The sequence below is a fragment of the Diorhabda sublineata genome, chromosome 1 (assembly GCF_026230105.1).
Source record: "Diorhabda sublineata isolate icDioSubl1.1 chromosome 1, icDioSubl1.1, whole genome shotgun sequence".
NCBI classification, from domain to species: Eukaryota; Metazoa; Arthropoda; class Insecta; order Coleoptera; family Chrysomelidae; genus Diorhabda; species Diorhabda sublineata.
The window spans coordinates 36,882,510-36,901,888 of NC_079474.1; the positions used below are offsets into that span (position 1 = coordinate 36,882,510).

Consider the following 19,379-nt stretch of genomic DNA (forward strand, 5'->3'; position numbering starts at 1 on the left):
GGGACACGAATAGGTCTTCAGGCGCGTGTGAAGAAGATGAATCCACCTATTACCTAGCATCATTGCTGCATTCATAGGGAGGCATTAGCAGCTAAAAATATGCCAGGAATATTAAAAATAATGTTAGATGAAATAGTGCAAGTCGTGAATTTTATTGAAGCTAGGCCTTTAAATTGCCGCATTTTCGGTATCATTTGTGAAAAAATGAGAAGCATTCACAAGCAGTTGTTAGTGCGTTGGTTGTCTCGTGGTAAAGTTGTGTCGCGTGTTTTCGAGTTGAGATCAGATATACGTTAACTTGTATATAAATGAAAAAAATAAATATTGAAAATTTTTTTGTAATTAGTTTCACTTTTCAAAAATTAATACCACACCTTGAAAATATAATGAAAATTAGAATGTACTGATAGATAGTTAGATATTTCCCTGCAGTATCCGAATCAATTTTTATAATTTGTTAGACTAGAGAAGAATCGACATCATCCGACGTCAAACTCTGTAATCCAACACCGACGCCTAGGACGAACTCATGCACCAGACGATTGCCCTTAGACTTACAGTACGATAGAAATCTACCAATACTCGTACACTACAATCATCTTTGTACATTTAGCGTCTCGTATATTCCAGGGTGATTGAGAAAAATTGGTTAATTTTCCAATAAACAAATCAAAGGGTCTAGAAAATTAGAAATTTAAGAAATTTTCCAATAACTATACTGCGATCTTCTATTTGTCGACATTGGTCCACGAGTCAATTTATTTGTGTTTTATCGTTAATGTAGAATAGCACAAAATTGGTATTTCAGGATAATTCATAAATTAAAGCCCCGCGGAAGGAATCTTGAACAGACTTAAGTAAATATGATAGACTATTATCATCACTTCATTGCTCCCTAGCTGCTCTAATTTCATGTACCTATTTTAAGAAAGTTTTGATGGTTATGTCAACAAAAACATCTTTTCTAATTTTTCAAATTAACACGTTGAGCCCCGGTGCGATTCATAGGCTTGCAACTGAACCAAAGCGGTCCTATGAACCGCACGAATTATTTTATTCCAAACCTATTCCACGGCTCAAGGAACCGTAACTCCAACAGCAACTCCATTTTAAAACAGAAAACCTTACTTTTCATTTTTTTTTTGTTTTCTTCAACATAATTCAAATAATATATGATTAAAATTTCTGATTTGGGCTACCTTTATATTTCCTACCTTGATCTTATATCATATTTTTCGAAACATATCATACATTTATGTACACTTTACATAAAATTATATATCATTGTTTAAAGGATACAAAAGCAAACAGTGTATCTTAAAAAAAATATATTGAAAAAATTTATTTCGAATAAAAAGTGAAAAAATGATGATTTCTGGGTGCGGTCCATAGGACCTCTCTGGGCGCTGAAGGAAGTTTTAGTGCTAAACTTTACCTCGGGCCCAGAGGGAGCCTATGGACCGCACACAACGAACATCATTTTCTCGTAATATTTCTTTCAATTAAATTTTTCCTTGGATCCACACCGCATATGGAGTGTAAAAACACAAACACACTTTTGGGGACAGGGCAAAGTTTATCAATTTTGGTTGGGGTCCAACGTGTTAAAAAAAATAATATTAGGATTAATTGGTTAAGTATTCATTATTTTCAATAGTTCCATAATAAATTGATATTTTCAGAAGTTTATTAAAGAAATTCATAGTTGACAATTAGACTGAATTATCAATTTTGAATAATAAATAATAACGAACTTTTCATAACAATGATATATTTATTTCCAATCATCTCCGAAATATATTTAGCTTGGCAACAAAGCACATTGGTAGTTTATTAGAATAAAGCATTTTCAAGTTTCAAATTTCGACTAATCATAATCAATTATTGTTTTCTATTTGAATTTTAAAATTGAGCATAGAATTAACTTTATTAGAATGCTAGTAGTTAAAAAGCCCTTACTAAAAAAGCAAAAAAAATTGACGGTGCGTGTACCCGGGCTCTTGTATAATATGTATTCTTTTGTTCAACTAAATTGCCGGATCAAATATTTCTTGTGTTTAAAAGGATTCTACATGCAATAACAAAATTGAAGTGAAGTTCAATTTATGTAACACTAATAAAAATCATGTATTCTAAATAAATTTTGATTAACAATATTTCCCTAATATTTTTTTGAATATAAAATTTTATCCTAGATTGTTTATATTTTATACCTTAAATTCGGCAACATCGTTAAAGTTTATCTCCAGTCTCTGAAGACGATAACTTGGTTATCGAAACGCACGTCAGACAGTATAATTGTTAGTGTTGGCGCAAACAGTATATTCAGTATCGTTAGCCATACTTCCAAAGTTTTAGGTCAAACTACTTGTCAAATTTAAAATTCATTTCATTATACTTCTTTGAAGAAATTTAAATTTGTGCCAGTTTTACACCCAAAAAATTATTTATTTGTCATATAGTATTGGATAGTTTATAAACAACTTTTATTATATTTTTTAAAATTCTTTGATCAATACTTATAGAGAAAAAATTATAGAAAATTCAAAAATTTTGTAGGTAGTTTGAACATTTCAATAAGGTCGTCATAGGTTAAAAATAAACATTGAAAGTATTGGTCGTTTTGACGATCCTGCGAAACGTAATTATTTTTGTTGCCAGGATCATTTTAATATAAATAAGATTCATATTTAACTGATTTTAATATTTTATAGTAATTAAGTTTATTATGCTTTTAATTTTTAACGTGATTATAGGATAATGTAAGAGCTTAACTTTAAAAAGTTTATTCAGTTTATTCTTATATATAGAAAAATGTTTTATTTATAGATAATTAACAAATAAAAACTGTATTATAACAGCTCAAAAAATCCATGGTAATAGTTTTCTAACGTAGTTAAAAATTTGGAATTTTTGCGATTTTCATTTCAAGAACTTATAAAATAAACAAAAAATAAATTCGGTGTCGGTTGAGTTATTCCTTTGCGTTAATATATTATATTGGTTATCGCTTGTGAACCAGAAATTTGCGAAAAATGCCAGAATCAAACGCCGTTTTATATGCATCTATAATGACCAAAAAACTGATGTTAATGTTTCACAGGTAAGTTGATTGAATTAAGTAATTTATAAGATCCTATTAACGAGTAAATTTAGTCACTTTAAAGCAAAGGAATATATTTGTAGTAATTGTGTTGATTAAATATTCCTAATTAAGTTTTCCATCATATAAGACATAAGACAAAAAAAGTGTCAGTGTTTGTAATTTACGAACTAAAACAATTGTATATATGGCCAAAACATTTCAATTAAAGAAGAAATCTTTTATGTATTAAATTTTGACTGTATCCTCTAGGAAGGAAGTTAATATAGCAGTAGTTTCAGAGATATCAAAAAATTATAGTTGAGAAAGAAAAAAAATTCAATATCAAGTTTAATATTAACTTTTACTACTTATAGAAAGTGACACAAAGCCTAGAGAAATTTTTGACACTACAAATCCTTATTTGTCTTTTAGTATATGCATGAATTTTGAAGGTTCTGATTGAAATTTTGCACAATTTGACATAATTTGGCTCTAAAGTACAGTGGTGGTTATTAACCTCGAAGGCCATAGATTAATATCAACCAAGTTGAACTGAACGCGAGGACCAGGTTGATAAAAGCCAAAATTACGTTCGTAATAGTATAAAACAATCAATAATTAGTTATTGTACATTTAGGAAGTCACATATACAAACAAGGTGTATAATTAAACAAAGAGCGAATTGTTTACTATCAATTTTATATAAACAGAAAAGAGACCATGGAAGAAAATATATAGATGGTTATTAGTCATATATGATGGAGTATTAATGTATATTGTTGATAGTTAATATAGTTGTAGCTATGTAATACGTGATGAACTTGACCGTAAATTTTTATACAGGTTAAAACGTCAGGGTAGTTAATATGTTATTTAGAGTCTGATTAAAAACTCATTGATCTTGAAGATATAGTTCATTTTCCACCCTGTATCCCTGATTGGGGTAAGTTTTACAATATTATCCTTCAACGTAACTATAAACTACTTAAGATAATATTATAGTATTTGGTTGTTATGTTTTTCAAAAATTATTGTATATAAATGCTTTTTTTTTTCTTCAAATATACTTATCTTGTTTTCTCAGAACTTAAAGAAATACTAGCTTTGTTCCAGCAGACTGTAACTATTTGATCCTACGCGAAATGAAAATCGCGTTCCAACAGTATCAAGTCCAAGTAGTGAACACAAATTTCACGTTCCAGCAAAAAATTAAACTTGTTGTAGAGACGTGAACAAATATTTTGAATAAATTTTGGAACATTTGGATTCGCGCATGTCAATATATATTTTAGATCGTGTTTCGTGCTTTATCAGGTTGTTACAAATTATTAAGATTGAAATTGTCTTTAGTTGGTTGTGAATATGAAAGTGAATGGTCCAGTGAAACTGGAAACAATTATACACGTGAATTGTTACTAGGAAATTCTAAGGGCAAATAAATACCTAAAAAAGTTTTGTATAGGTGAAAAAATTTGTATCTATCTTGGCTGCTAAACCGATTCAGTGGCCAAATGATAAAGATAAATTTGATATTTTTAGCGATAAAAGAAATTTTTAAGATATTTTTGCTCTTCATGAGAAGTCCATCCAAATTAATAAACCTACATACTACAATAGAAAAAATTCTTCTCGATTTCCTTAGTAATTAGTTGGAAGACGAAAACGAACTTTTATTTTCAGTTAAAAATTGTATGTGAAGCTTTAAAAATTTTAAGTCCAACTTACTTACTTAAGAGTTAGTAGAGCGAGGCCACAAGAAATAATTTTCATTAAAACAGACTTTAGCTTTAACAAGCATCCCCGATAGCTCAATTTGGAAAATTTTGAATAATCCGATAGCTCTTAAAAAACAAGTAAAGACAATGGTGTACCAAAGATAACGAGATCTACTGTCAGTAAATTAGTAAAAAATTTTAACGAAACTGGTTCAGTAAAAGATTTATCCAAATTAGGGTGCACAAAAACTGCATCAACTGAAAACAAAACTTTAAATGTTTGTGTTCTGTTGAAAGACGATCCACACTTGAGTACTAGACAAATATCCAGGGAACTTGATATTTCGCAAACATCCGTAATGAAAATTTTACGTGATAATAAATTCCATCCATACAAAGTAACGTTGGTTCAAGACTTATCAGATGACGATTTTGATAGACGTGAAGAGTTTGCAGACCTAATGATGGAAAAATGTTACAATCAAAACGATCCAAATTTTTTAAATTATGTCATGTATTGCGATGAGGCCATTTTTGGTATTAATGGAAACGTTGTAGATTGTAGATACTGGCCACGTAACAATTCTCGCTGGATGCGTGAATCCCACTCCCAATATCCCGAAAAAGTGAATGAATGGGCTGGAATAATAGGCGCAAAATAATTGGTCCCTTTTTCATTGAGGGTAACTCAAATGGTCCGACGTATTTAGATTTATTGGAAAATAGTATTATTCCTGAGTTGTCTCGGATATTTTCAAATCCAAGTAAGTATTTTCAATTACATATAAAAAAAACTTCATTATTAGATATTTTCAGACAATAACAATCTCCCAAACGACAATATTTGGCTACAACGAGATGGTGCCCCACTTCACTATGCGTGTGTGGCGAGGCATTATCTACCCAAATAATGTGTTTCTCAGAAGATGGATTGGGAGGCGTGGTTTTATCGAATGACCCCCGCGATCACCCGACATGAATCCTTTAGACTATTTTACGTGGGGTCACTTAAAAAATATCGTTTATAAAACAAAACCTGCCAATATTCAGGAATTAAAAGATAGGATTACCACAGAGATAAGAAGAATTAATCAGTCAGGGATGTTGTAAAATTTGTTGGAAAGTTTCAAAAATCGCAGGGCTTGTTGTATTGAAGTAGATGGTCAACATTTCAAGATTTGTCTTCAGTTGGTGTAGGTTTTCTGCGCCATGATTTGAATAAATATTTTAATACACCAGTTTCGTTAAACTTTTTACTAATTTACTGACACTAGACCTTTGTACAAGATTTGTATTATCATATAAATTATTAAAAAATATTTAATTTCAACGAGTTTATTCAATCGTAGCCATCTAAATGTACAATATTTATTGTAACTTTTGTGAATATACTGTAAATGTTGCTATAACTACGAAATTATGGCATTTAGTTATAGAAAATATTACATGAAAAATAATTAGTACTTCTTAAGGAGTTCTAAAAACACAAAATATATAGGATAATCGATTTGAAATGAAACAAAGTTCATTATTTTTCCGGAAAAAGGAAAGATCTGACAACGATGTATATACCACTATAATACCGGCCTAATCACAAGACCCTTGTACACAAAAATTTATAAACATTGTAGAAGCCGTTACCGAGATAATTGAGGCGTTCCATACATAAAACTCACTCTGTATAGCTAGATCGGAAAACCAAACGATAATCTACCTAGATGGGACTTGGTACGACACCCAGTGAAAGATGAATTCTGTACCTTGGAAAAAAAGGGCCAATGTCCAAAATTTCAAAATTTGAGTTAAATGCACAATTGAATTCAGGATGCGACATATAGTAATTGTTAAAAGGACCAAAGTCCTCTTATTATTAGATCATTGAAACTAAAATATTTTGTCACGGCCAAAGTTATTTACTGGAAATGCAAAAATGGCCAATTCCTCAAATTTAAATTGGGTCCTGTCATTTGACGAAAATAGACATTGGCCCTTTTTGTTTCAAGGTACAGAATTAATGGTTCAAAAAAATGTGACGCTACGTCTAATAAAGGTAAAATAATAACTATTCTAGATGCGGGGTCAGAAGGAGGATGGATATCAGAATGTCTGTTTATATCAGCCAAGAATATTTCGGATTCCATCCAAGATTATCATTACGATACAACCGTAGTAGTTTTGAGTATTGGTTTCAAATAAATTAATGCCGAATATACCACCGAATAACGGTATTATGATGGATAATGCAACCTATCAGTCGTCAAAGAATAAGATACCAGGTTCCATTAATAGGAAAAATGAAATAGAAGATTCTTTGTGCGAATGTCACATATATTTCTAGGAAAGTTATAATGTTCAACAATTGTTACATACTGTAAAAAGTTATAAGTTTTCGAAGAAAAACGTTTGTGGCAAAATTTTAAAAAAAGCATTTCGCGAAGTAATTCGGCCTCCACTATATTATTGTATGTTTAATCCGATTGAGTTGATACGGCATAAAGTCTTATGTTCGTGTTCACAATAATACATCTACTTTAAACAGTACTGTGATCGAGTAGACAAAGATGGAAGTTAAAAATGTAACCGCTGAAAACTGGAGAAACTGTATTCAATATGTGAAAAAAATTGAGAACTCACGTATATATATGTGCACAAATATAGATAGTTTAGAACCACTAAAAAAACTTATTTTATTGATTTGTAAGATTTAAGATTAAAATTCAAGAGTCCAGACATATTCAAATTTCAAACTCAAGAATGTAAACCAAAAATTTCCTGTTTTAAAATCATTAAATTTACCAAATTGGTATTTTTCTTCAAACTATAAGGAAAATGCCAGGTAATATGATACAATAGTGCGACCCTGTACAATACCACCCAACAAATGATTATAAATTTACGACTTTTGGGTTTTATCGAATTTTATATAGGTTTCAATGGTAAAGACACTCTTGTAGGTTTTGGAAAATATTATACCTCTATAGTGGTTTTTTACTTGTTCAAAATCGAATTTTAATATTGAAAGAAAAAACTTTTTATAAATACTCATCGAATATCAGAACTATGTCCAATTGCTTTAGATACGTTTCCTTTTAGGTAGAGATATTGAATACTATTATTAAATACATTGCAATGATTGTTCCATTTCAGCAAATTATTAATTCATGATACTGACTGTGGATGGTAAAGAGAAGGAGAATTATCTCTTATGGGAGATAAGTTGAAATAGTTTCCAGCTGTATACAATAAAGAACAGTTCAAAAACTTTGCTGGTATGAATGTAAAAATTGTAGAGTAATTGAAATATGCGAGTTAAAAAATTTAATATCATAGTTTATTACTGAACATTTCAACAACTTGTGTTGTACAAAAATGTGGAAAGTTGTCCAATATTTGGCGCTTGCTCTAAAACTTATCCAGTAGTTAATGTGGCGCCACATTTAGACGGATACTTTTCGTGTATATAGATTGTTCCCCTTCTCTATAACCTCCATATTACTGACAAAATAAATATTTTTAAATGTTAAATAGAGTATAATGCTTTTCTATTGACATTTGTAGTTATTCAACATACCCTTGTATATCTACTAGCCTCCTATTGTTGTTAATTCTATGTATATAACAAACTGTACTTTATTATTATTGGTGAAATGAATATCAATGTTGCCAAGTCTTAAGTTATAAATTCAAATTACATACAGTAGAATAATTATTTAATCCAAATATATTAATTATGAAATAATTTGACAAATAATAAATTCCATTTTTTTCACACACAAAAAAAGATTTTTTAATATAAGTAGCAATTTTTTAAAATTAGATAAACATATTTCAAAATATACGTTGCACTGAGTCTTATAGTGGTATAGTTCTTCCAATATCAATTGCAGAAGACAATTATGCGAGAAACCAATAATTCATAAATACGCACGGCACTCATACCAAATTAAGAAATGAAAAATAATGTTTACTTCGGTAAACATTTAACAAACCGTCAGTCCACGTGGACTCATCATCACTGTTTACCAATGAAAACATCGAATCGTAAACATAATTGCATTTCTATTGGCCATAGCTGTCGTACAACATTTCTTCGAAATATTCCTGCCAGGCAAACTGCGATAAGCATTGGCGTCACTTGGTGAGATTCATTTAGTTCATAAATTTTTTCAAATAAATAGAAATATGAGTGTAGTGTAGTGAGAATAGACAGGATTGAGTGAAGAGGTTGTAGAGCTCCTAGAGAAAGTTCTAGCAGCAGACCGCCAAGAGCTTTGAACTGTGCGGAACATGTTATCAAAGAAGAAGATGAGTATGTGATATAACCCTCTTTTCAACCCTTCATAATTCAATCAAATTATGACTAGTCGAGTCGATTCTGGCTACCATTATTATATATAAATACACTTTGGAATTGAATTTTTTTTATTTTGTTTTATTTGTAAAGAATTTATTTTCCTTTATAGTTTTTGCTTTGAAATTTCGTTTTCCAGAAAAAAAAAACGAATGGGGTACAAAAAGGGCTCAGTTCGCGTCTGGTGCTCTGTTTAAACCAAACGCCCTTACAGACAGGTACATTTTAGTCGTTTATTTAAGTTTTATAATTTAATATTCAGTGGTAGCAAGTCTCGAGGTATAATAATGATTTTTTTTCCAAGTTCTAAGTAGAACTACAATTAAATGCATCTGTCTAACTAATGATTGGATTGTCTTTTAACGAATACTAAATTTATAAAATGAGTTATCTACGCCTATGGCAGATCAAACAATTGCCGGCAAGGGTTTTTATAACCTGCAATTGATATTAGAAGAAATGTAATTAGTAGGGTCTTAACTTTCTGCCAAGTACATAAGGATTTGATATAGTTTTTCAACTCAGTAACAGAATATTTTCAAGTACAATAAGGAGTTAAATTTTTCAGTTTTCAAAATTCCAAAAGCTAAATGTTTAAGAATTCTCGAATAATTCATTCATATTATTATAACTATCACTACTACTAATTTTTCATTAATAAATCTTTTTTTTCCGTGCCAAGATATACCTACATTGAAACCTCATATTTCTTTACACGTATATTTACTTGTTTGTCTTTTTTATACATATCTTTTTCTCAAAGTCCATTTACAGCCAATAAAATCGTAGATGATAGTATTCACTTAGTCATCATTACTCCAAGCTCGTTTGTAATAAAATTTTTTTAAACCTATATCACAATTTGTTAACCTATCACCTATCATAATTATGATCGTCGGCTACGATAGCAGCAGCCTCTTGTTGATTGTTTTCTTTTCTCTCGTCGGTTTCTATACCGTGAAGAATTTCGTGACAAAGGGGACATCTATCTTGAACGTACAACCACTTCCTTAAGCAAACACCATGGAAAAAGTGTCTACATTTGGTAATTTTAGCGCTTTGCATCTCCTGATAGCATATAGCACATACGTCATCTAATAACCTTAACTGTTCTTTGTTGGCCTCGGGAAGAGATTCTATTTTGTTTACAGCGGTTCTACGCTTCATAAATACGGACCAACCAGATTTAGCATCGCACCAAATATTGAAATAAGCATGTATACACATCATGGCAGCTCTTATTGCGCTACCGCTTTCAAACATCAATATCCAAGCACCATTAAAGAATAAAAATATGCCAAAACAAAACTCAACAGTATTTCCGAAGGCTCTTATATAATAAATATAGTCATCTAATTTTTCCCAGAAGGTTTCTCTTCTGGCATCAAGTAGGAATAAAGAGTAGATCGCTAGGGATACAAAAACCTTGACTATGACTTCTATGCTAAAAGCTGTTACCGCCAACAACCACGTAGACGGTTCTTGGGTTTTCCACAAAAAGTACATCAGTATAATAGGTAACATGACCAATACTCCACATACCAATAGAGCATGCAGGTGCTTCTTCAGGGAAGGGTTATGAGAAGCGCTTAAACTCATCAACAAAGGATTTACTACGTTGTGAGTGAAATGTAAGAGAGCTGTAAATAGCAAACAAAAGTTTCTGCATAACCTCACAAAACGTATTTCGGGTTCTAAACCAGTCAAACCAGTTTGCAATGCTAATATATAAAAGACTATAGCAGATACCGTTCCAAAATTTTTATCATTCTCATCGTCCGTGAGAAGAATCCATTGAAAGAATTTTCCAATGTAATTACATATGTATGACACAATACTAGTGATACCTAGAACTGCGGTGAGAGTGTCACAACCTGTTACCATAAGGTATTTCATCAATCTGAAGTAAGGGGAGTTTTCATCTTCAATTTCCCAGTAACCTGATAAGAAAAATATCCCAGTGTGCTCCAAAACTCTGAGCATCCAAAAAGTTCTCAAAACTTCTGGCACGTTTAACCTCAACCATTCAGATTCCACCAGAGCAGACATTCCAAAATTAGCAACGAAAATTTTAGCTTGCAGGTAGCCTGTGTAAATTGATTGAATTATTTGTATAATAGAGGTACATAAAACGAATTTAACTAGTGCTAACGGTATTAGGGCCGCTATGAAAGGTATGTGGTTTAAAAGGAATGGAGGCGTGGGCAATACAACTAATACAGAAGGAATCAGAAAGGCTACCGGTAGGATTTTTTGCAGCCATGGATTTCGAGGCCCCAAGTGTATGTTGGTAAAAATGATTGCTAGTAGGAATTGGAAGAAATAATTTTGAACTACGTTAAATAAATAAACTTTGTGTTGCAGCAACTGTTCGAGGTTAAGTGACAGAACGTTGATTATGTTGAGAGTGCCGTTTCCGAAGGTTTCAATATCCAAAGCTGAATTAACGGTGTTGACGTTCGTCCAGTAGGAGATGATGACTAGGCCGACTGATATAAGGTACATGTAGACTACCATCAGGTGTTTCGTACTTAGAATAAACATACATATTGCTATTATGCAACCTGAAATAATATAACACTGTTAGTACTTCTTCAATTATTTTGTACATAATAAATCGACAATAACAGGAGAGGTGCTTTAGTAAAAAATCTATTCAGACGTCACCAGTAAAGATTAATCGGCCTGCATCGTAGATTTTTCTTTTACATAATAGTAAATTAAAAATCCACCTTCCCTTCAATTCATTCATTCGTAAATATTTAGCAGGAGGCTCCAGCCCACAATTATTCCAAAAAAATTATTTTTTGCACTTTTTTGAGTGTTGAATAAGACTACTTTTAGTCTTCATCAAAATATGATATTGACACTGATAATTCGCTTATAAAAATTAATCAATAGATCAACAACATCATGAATAATTAAGAAACAAAACAGAAACTACACATAAAATATTTCTCCTCACCATATGTACAAGGATTTTCCCAACAATTATTTTATTATTTAATTATTTCAATAAATATGATATAAGTTATAAAGGACTTGATACATTATCCAAATATTTCACTAAGCTAAACTCTAAAATACCAAAAAACAAAAGATGTAATGTGCCTTGTATTTATTGTGACGCTGTCTATATAGGGCAAACATCTCAGTATTTAGAACATAGACTAAAAAGTCATCAATTCGAAAAAAATGAAATAAAACTGCATTAACGAACCATGAAATATATATAAAAAAAACATAAATTCAATTATAAAGATTCAAAAATTCTTGGAACGAAATCGTATACAGTAAAAAGAGAATTTTTAGAAACGGTCCACGATAAAGCTATAAATGAGAAAAAAGACCTAAATAATTTAACTAAAATTTATAGCTCTATTTTGTAAATTCTAATAAAACTACAAATAATTTAATTGATGAATGCTACATACTAATGAGATGAAAAACTGAGGAAAAAGTAAATATCTATTTTGATTTCATTTTTATTTTGATATTCAATAAGCAAATCAGTGTCAATATCATATTTTAATAAAGCCTAAAAGTAGCCCAAACGTCAAAATTTTTATCTGTCTTTCAAGAACTATAAAAAAACTAATATTATAACAGAAGAGACCTTAAATTAACTCGTGTTGATTACACTATTACGGCCCAACCAATTTAGCTGAAAATTAATGGGAAGGTAGCTTAGAACCAGAAGAAGAACATAAGGTATAACTCAAAAACGGCCGAACCGATTTGACTCAAATTTGGTGGGGAGGTAAATTAGAACAAAGCGAAGACAAAGGATACTTTTTATACCATTTCCGTAGGACGTGACAAGCAAAGTAGAGCGGTCAATTCTGAATGGTACACCAGCATTTGTTGGCCAGAACTGTTCGAAAAAATGAGGGAAACCAATCGCAGAAGACGAATCTATCTCCACCACGAAAATACGACAGCTCGCACAGTAGTTCCAATGAAAACATATTTGTCAAAATTTCGAATTGATGGGTCAACCGCCATGTTTGACACTCGATGATTCCTTCTTATTCTCGCATATCAAAAATAAAATGCGAGGTCAACGTTTTTGTACACTTTAAGAAGCGGTTGACGGGTTCAAATAACATGTTTGGATGGTACTTCATTAGAAATGGAAAAAGTGCTTCGACAATTGGTTCTTAATGGAGAATGTTTTGATAAAGAATAAAGCCATATCCATTTATAAATATTTGTTTTCATTTATTTATCTCAAAACTTGAGTAGCAACCTTCATATAAACCTAACCTATTCTAGTACCATTGAATCATTATTATTGATAGTCAAAGATAGAGTGTCATGATGAGAACTATATGCCTCCCTCAGCCTTGGAGTACTAGAAACCAACCCTTAAGGCGTGAAAACAATTTGGAAAAAGTTTGGGTTGGAGCCACACTTTTGAATATTTACCTTTTCATTTTACTGTATTTTAAGCTAATAGTGAATGAATGCATTATTATATAAATGTACTGTAAAATATTCTACAATTGTAGCTGCTTAATTGATAGGGCATTCTTTATAATAAAATATATTTTTCAAAGAAACCAAGTCAAAATATAATTCTTTTCACATTGTCATATATTAGAAATGTAGATTAAAAACTAGTTTTAATCTTAGTCTTGATAAAAATGTTCTTTTTTCTCATCGACCTAATATAAGTACCTCTCCAGTAAGAAATAAAAAACTGGTTTCAAGTATGATACACATTTTTAACATTTTTACTAAACTCCAATCTACACTGCCTTGCAAAGAAACTCTTGATCAAAAATGAAGATTTTAAATTATAGGTATAGGAAATCATAGAGGAATATTTTAAATATAATTTTTCTCTAATCTTGTACTTCATAAGATATAGGGATGATGAGGACAAATACAGATTTTCTTAAGATGTATCTCGAGGTATAACATCTATTTTTTAACTCAATAATGTTTTTTCAAAATAAGACAAACTCTTCAAAATAGACTTATAAAACATTCCACACCTTGTACTATATTTTATTAAACAATAAAAAATAACAATTCCAAATATATGAAATGACACTAGAGTAGTGGTCGGCAAACTTTTTTACCAAAGTGCCAAAAACGAACATTATAATAATTTGAAATAAAAATGGGAGCCAAATCTACTTCTTTAGTAAACTTTCATTACACAAAAGAAGTATTACACTAAATTTCATATTTATTAATACAAACAATGTTCTTGGATCTCCTTACAAAGTTTGAGTAAGTCAGATTTGTATGTTGACGTTCTCAGTTTACTCTTGATAATGTTAATACTTGAAAAAGATTGTATCACATATATATGTAGAACCAAAAAAGGAAAGAACAGCAAACACAAGCTTTTTCAGCTGATTTTAAGAATCAGGAATACTATTCTGAGCGTTGGAAATGATCATGTCTTCCTTCTCCAGGTCATTCAAAGCAGACCACTTGTGTTTTGAACTGAGATCACTTTTCTTCTTCTCCAATATTTTTAAGTCAAAACAAAGACTTTCGAATTTGTTATATATAATATCATATTGTTTTTTTAAATCCGGCATTTATTTTTTTGAAAAAATCAATTTCAATTTCAAAAGGCGGAGGATTTTAACTCGGTTATCGTAGCATTAAGAGGATTTTTAACGAAAGCTAATGTGATTTTTAAAATGGCGTTTATCAAACAATTTTTCCCTTTCAAAATCCTAGGCAAAAACGGATAATATTTTTGAATGTTATCACTTTTTCTAATATCGAAAAAAAAAATGGTTATTAAGAGCTTTAGCTAAAATGGAATTAATGGTAATCACTAATTCCATAGCTTTACAAATCCCCTATGGAAATGTTTGATACAATTGTGAACAAGTATCTCATAATTAATTTTTTCTTTGAAAATAACAACCAACCCTTTCCTTACACTGGTCATACTTTGGGCCATATTTATTGAAATCACAATAATTTTATCAAGGTCAATATGATTTTTGTTTCAACTATTGTGTCTTCTGTGAATATTTGAACCAGAGTTACACTTAAAGAACTACATGCAGCTCTAGAGGCACACTTTGCCAACCACTGAACTAGCTAGGTTGTTCAATTGAACATTATACTTCTTTCCCCAGTAACTTGGCCTTATGTTCTATAAATGTTTTTAAAGGTTATAAAGAACTTTCAAGAATGTTTAAGCACCTCCCATTGTCTATAAAAACAATAGATGGCAGAAGAGGAGGGAAGTATTTCATGAAATTTAATAAAAATTTATAATGTGAAAAAAATATAATCAATTTAAAAATAGTTTTGATAGATTTATAGCTTTTTTCTAAAAATTAATTTGATTAGTGTTAAACACTGTGACTTTAAGTCATAAACAACAATTACATTCATTTTGTTGATTTAATTAATATTAAAGATCATCAAATTGAAAAATTATGAAATCAGAATTAAATTGAAAAATCATGGAATCAGATTCAAATTTTGATGTAATTATAAAATGTACAATTAAATATTAAAGTGTAGTTAAGTGAATAAGGATGAAACAAGCATACTAAAATCAAGGGCAAATGGAAAATTTTTAAATTAGTGTTCAAACAACAGGAAAGTATATTGAAATGAAAGATAATTATAGATGAACAACAAATTTTAAATATCTTACACAAATTAAAAATATTCAAATGAACATATAAAAGTAAAAAAATATATTTGAAAACGTTACAGATTTTATTTGTTATAATTCTTGTTTTAATTACAAGGCCCTTTGTATGTATATATAATTAAAAGATATATTAAGAACAGTTGTTCAAAGTGGCCTTAGCTACTATTTAACAAGGCAGAGGAAGCATATATCTATTTTAATTTTTAAACTATATAAAAAAATAAACACTAGTTGGGGTAATTCAAAATCAATATCTCAAATTGTGGAAACAATCTAACATACTTGTATAAGTATACATTTACTACATATAGTAGTAGTATGAAATATGAGCATCAGACTTCAATATGGACAATAATAACAATAAAGAAAAGTGATAAATACAAAAAAAATACAAGTAATGATACACTGGATGTAGGATTAAGGGTAGGAGAGATAAGAACAAGAAATTAGTTTCAGATGAGCTTCAGATACTGTCAAACAGCATCAATATATAAAAAATATTGAATCTTTTCCATGTGTTTGACTAACCTTAGTAACAAATACTGTATTTAGGAGCAAAATTGTGAATTATTTTATATAAGCATATACTCAATTTTTCATTATATAGTTAGGTATCTGTAAAATATAAATACTTTGATGTATAACCCTACATTGCCAAATGAATACACACCTGATTCAATGTCAACAAAATTTAGTGGGTGTCAAATAGTAACAACTGCATGTTTATACAATTATTCATGTAGACGAAAAAATGTATGATAGGTAATGTAATGAAGATTATTTCGAAGTAGTAAATTAATAAGAGGTATACTAACCTAATGTGCTGATTACCAATCTAATTACGGTCATTATAATAAACCTGTACACCAAAGGATCATAAGGGTCACTATTCGTTGTAACATTACTAAATTCCTTTTCAATTTTAGCATATTTTTCCTCGATATTTGATAAGTCATGTTGTGACAACTCTGTTATACCAAAAAGTCCAATTTTTAGTATTTCATCTATAACAAATAATGGTGGCACTCTTAAAATAACTTCCACAAATCCTAGAACTCTTCCACGGAACGACATTTCATTTCAATGCAAGCACCAAAAATTTATTTTTTTAAACGTTAAAGTGTATTTTTATTATGAGGCTGCAATTTGACAAACGTCATTGACGTTAAAAATGACAGAGGAAGAACCTCAGCGCCGCGTTTGTAAACTAAGTGACAGAACTCACAGCCAATCAAAAATTCAGTAATAACATCTAATCTAAGAATTCAATGAATAGAAATATGTTAGAGAAATTGAAAAATAAATACCTAAATCGAAAACATTCTTTCATCTGAAAAGACAAGTTTTATGACCTTGTGCAAAAAAATAATTAATTATGTATGAATTAGGTAAAAACAGTATTTTCTGTTCCATTACTATGCATATTTGGTAAAACAAAATAATAATGAATGATATTCTATACTACGCAAATAACTATATGTGTGAATTTTTAAATATAATAGATATATTATAATATAATAGATATTTTAGAAATGTGAATTATGTAAAACGCTATCTAGTATGAGGAAACCTAACTTTTATTTTAAAGATATTAATTTCGAACTGTAAACTGTAAAATCTACAAAATAAGGAAGTAAATTTTTCTACTTGCTTTTATATAGTCTTACTAGATAACGCAGCATATGCGTTTAGTAATATTTCTCTTACCATGTTGAAAAAATCTAATCCTTTATACCATGAAAAATACAAAAAATTGTTATTGGAATATATCATGGTAAGTCTCTCAGATTTTTGAATGCATTAACCTTCAAGTAAGATTGATTCATGTTGGTGATTAAAATTAATTACAGTATTTATTCACAACTTGGCCGTACCTGCCCCATACATGTTAATAATTAATCTATATTTGTTGATCTAATTACTAATACATGATTACCAATTTACTAAGTTTTAAACTGTCATTCTTAACAATATAAGAAGGTTAAGTAGTTTTTCGAACTAGAAGGTTTGGTGAAAAATTTTCTAATTTGGTTTTAAAGTACACATCAATTTTATTTTCACTAGACAAAATAATTGCACGGTAATAGATCAGACAATTATGGAGGATAGTCGATTCCACAAATCTTTTTTTTTTTTTAGAAAATTTGTTCGATTTTGAGAGTCTCACGGTTTGAAACTAAAATATGAACAATTTTTCTTCAAATAAAAGATAATCTATATGATCGAATACTGATAATTTTTGATATTTGAAATACAGTTGCTAACCTGGTTATATGTAGACACTGAAAATGTGGTGTCAAGGGACTCTTTTCTCATACATTTTAATTCACTGTAATATCCATTATACGAGGTGTGATTGAAAATTACAGTGAATTTGCATTAATTCTCTTAAAAGTCTTGCCTATGGCTAGTAATATCCTATTCAAACGAGAGACCCGTTAATTTAAGCAATTGTGCTAGGATTCTTCAGTATTTTTGTGAAAACCACCTCTTTTAGCATGTTTTCTATTTATAAAAAGCCAGAACTCGCACACTGTTGAATCTGGGGGGATGTGGGCAGACAGAAGCATTCTTGGATCTTCTATGAGAAGAAAGTTGTCGAATAATGCCACACGAATTCATCAAGATTCAACCAAAACGTCATATAGATGTGTAAACAGCTTCTTGCTTTATCTAAAGTTGATCTTTTCATTAGACGCAATGTTACTTGCAATTGAAAATGGATATGTTTAAAAACTCGGACATGGGAAATCAGTGGTCAGACAAAGGATAATAAGGAATATACATGTATTTTTTGAATATTTTCAATTCACTCCTTAGATAGCTATAATTCAATAAAAAATATATATTTTTCAAAAAAGTCGAAATAATTTTTATAATACTATTTTAGGTATAGGTTAAATTTGGTTGGTTTATTTACTTCAAGTGTGACAGTTATTTTATAGGTTATAAGTTTGAAAACTCTATTAAAAGGAAACCGGATAGAGTTTAGAGATATAAGAAACAAGAACTAAATGTATTGTATTGTTGCAACGGACATTTTAATACAGAATGTCAGAAGAATAATCAGAATCTGAAAACTCTTCCGGAACCCAAAAGCAAACAGAATTTTTGTTTGGACCTCAATAAATCCTGAACATGTCATTTGACATCGCAATTAATGATGAGGCATTCATTAAATTTGAATTTCGCTAGCTTATTTTGCACATTTTAATACTTATCTAATGCAACAATTTCAAAAAGTAAGTTTATTGCACGCGAAGTGTTTAACGAGACCGTTAGGCCGAGTTTGACAGCACGTCGAGTGCAATAAACACTTTGTACGAGTTGCATACAATATTTTTTGTACGTTCGCGAAAAAAAAATTTATTTGACAGACATTTCTAGAAGTGCAGAGCTGCATTATCCAAATCGTAGTAGTAGTGATCGCGTATGTTTAAGGCTTTACGTTTGTGTTTATAAATTGTAATCATTGGGCATTTTAGAAAAGGAATGCATTTTCTAGTAATTTCGTAATCCAGTAAATAATAAATATTATTGATAATAAAATAAAATTCGCAAATCCTCGAAACGTATTACAATCTC

The 19,379-nt window shown here is 30.1% G+C and overlaps 1 protein-coding gene across 1 annotated transcript; it reads right to left on the reverse strand.

Moving 5' to 3' along the window:
- Positions 1 to 1,579: 1,579 nt before the first annotated feature.
- Positions 1,580 to 17,277, reverse strand: LOC130444255 (protein TRC8 homolog). Its single transcript, XM_056779323.1, has 2 exons — positions 16,610 to 17,277; positions 1,580 to 11,715 (listed from the first exon to the last, which is right to left on the reverse strand). The coding sequence occupies exons 1-2, from the start codon at positions 16,866 to 16,868 to the stop codon at positions 10,025 to 10,027; spliced, it is 1,950 nt and encodes a 649-aa protein (XP_056635301.1). The 5' UTR covers positions 16,869 to 17,277; the 3' UTR covers positions 1,580 to 10,024.
- Positions 17,278 to 19,379: the final 2,102 nt, after the last annotated feature.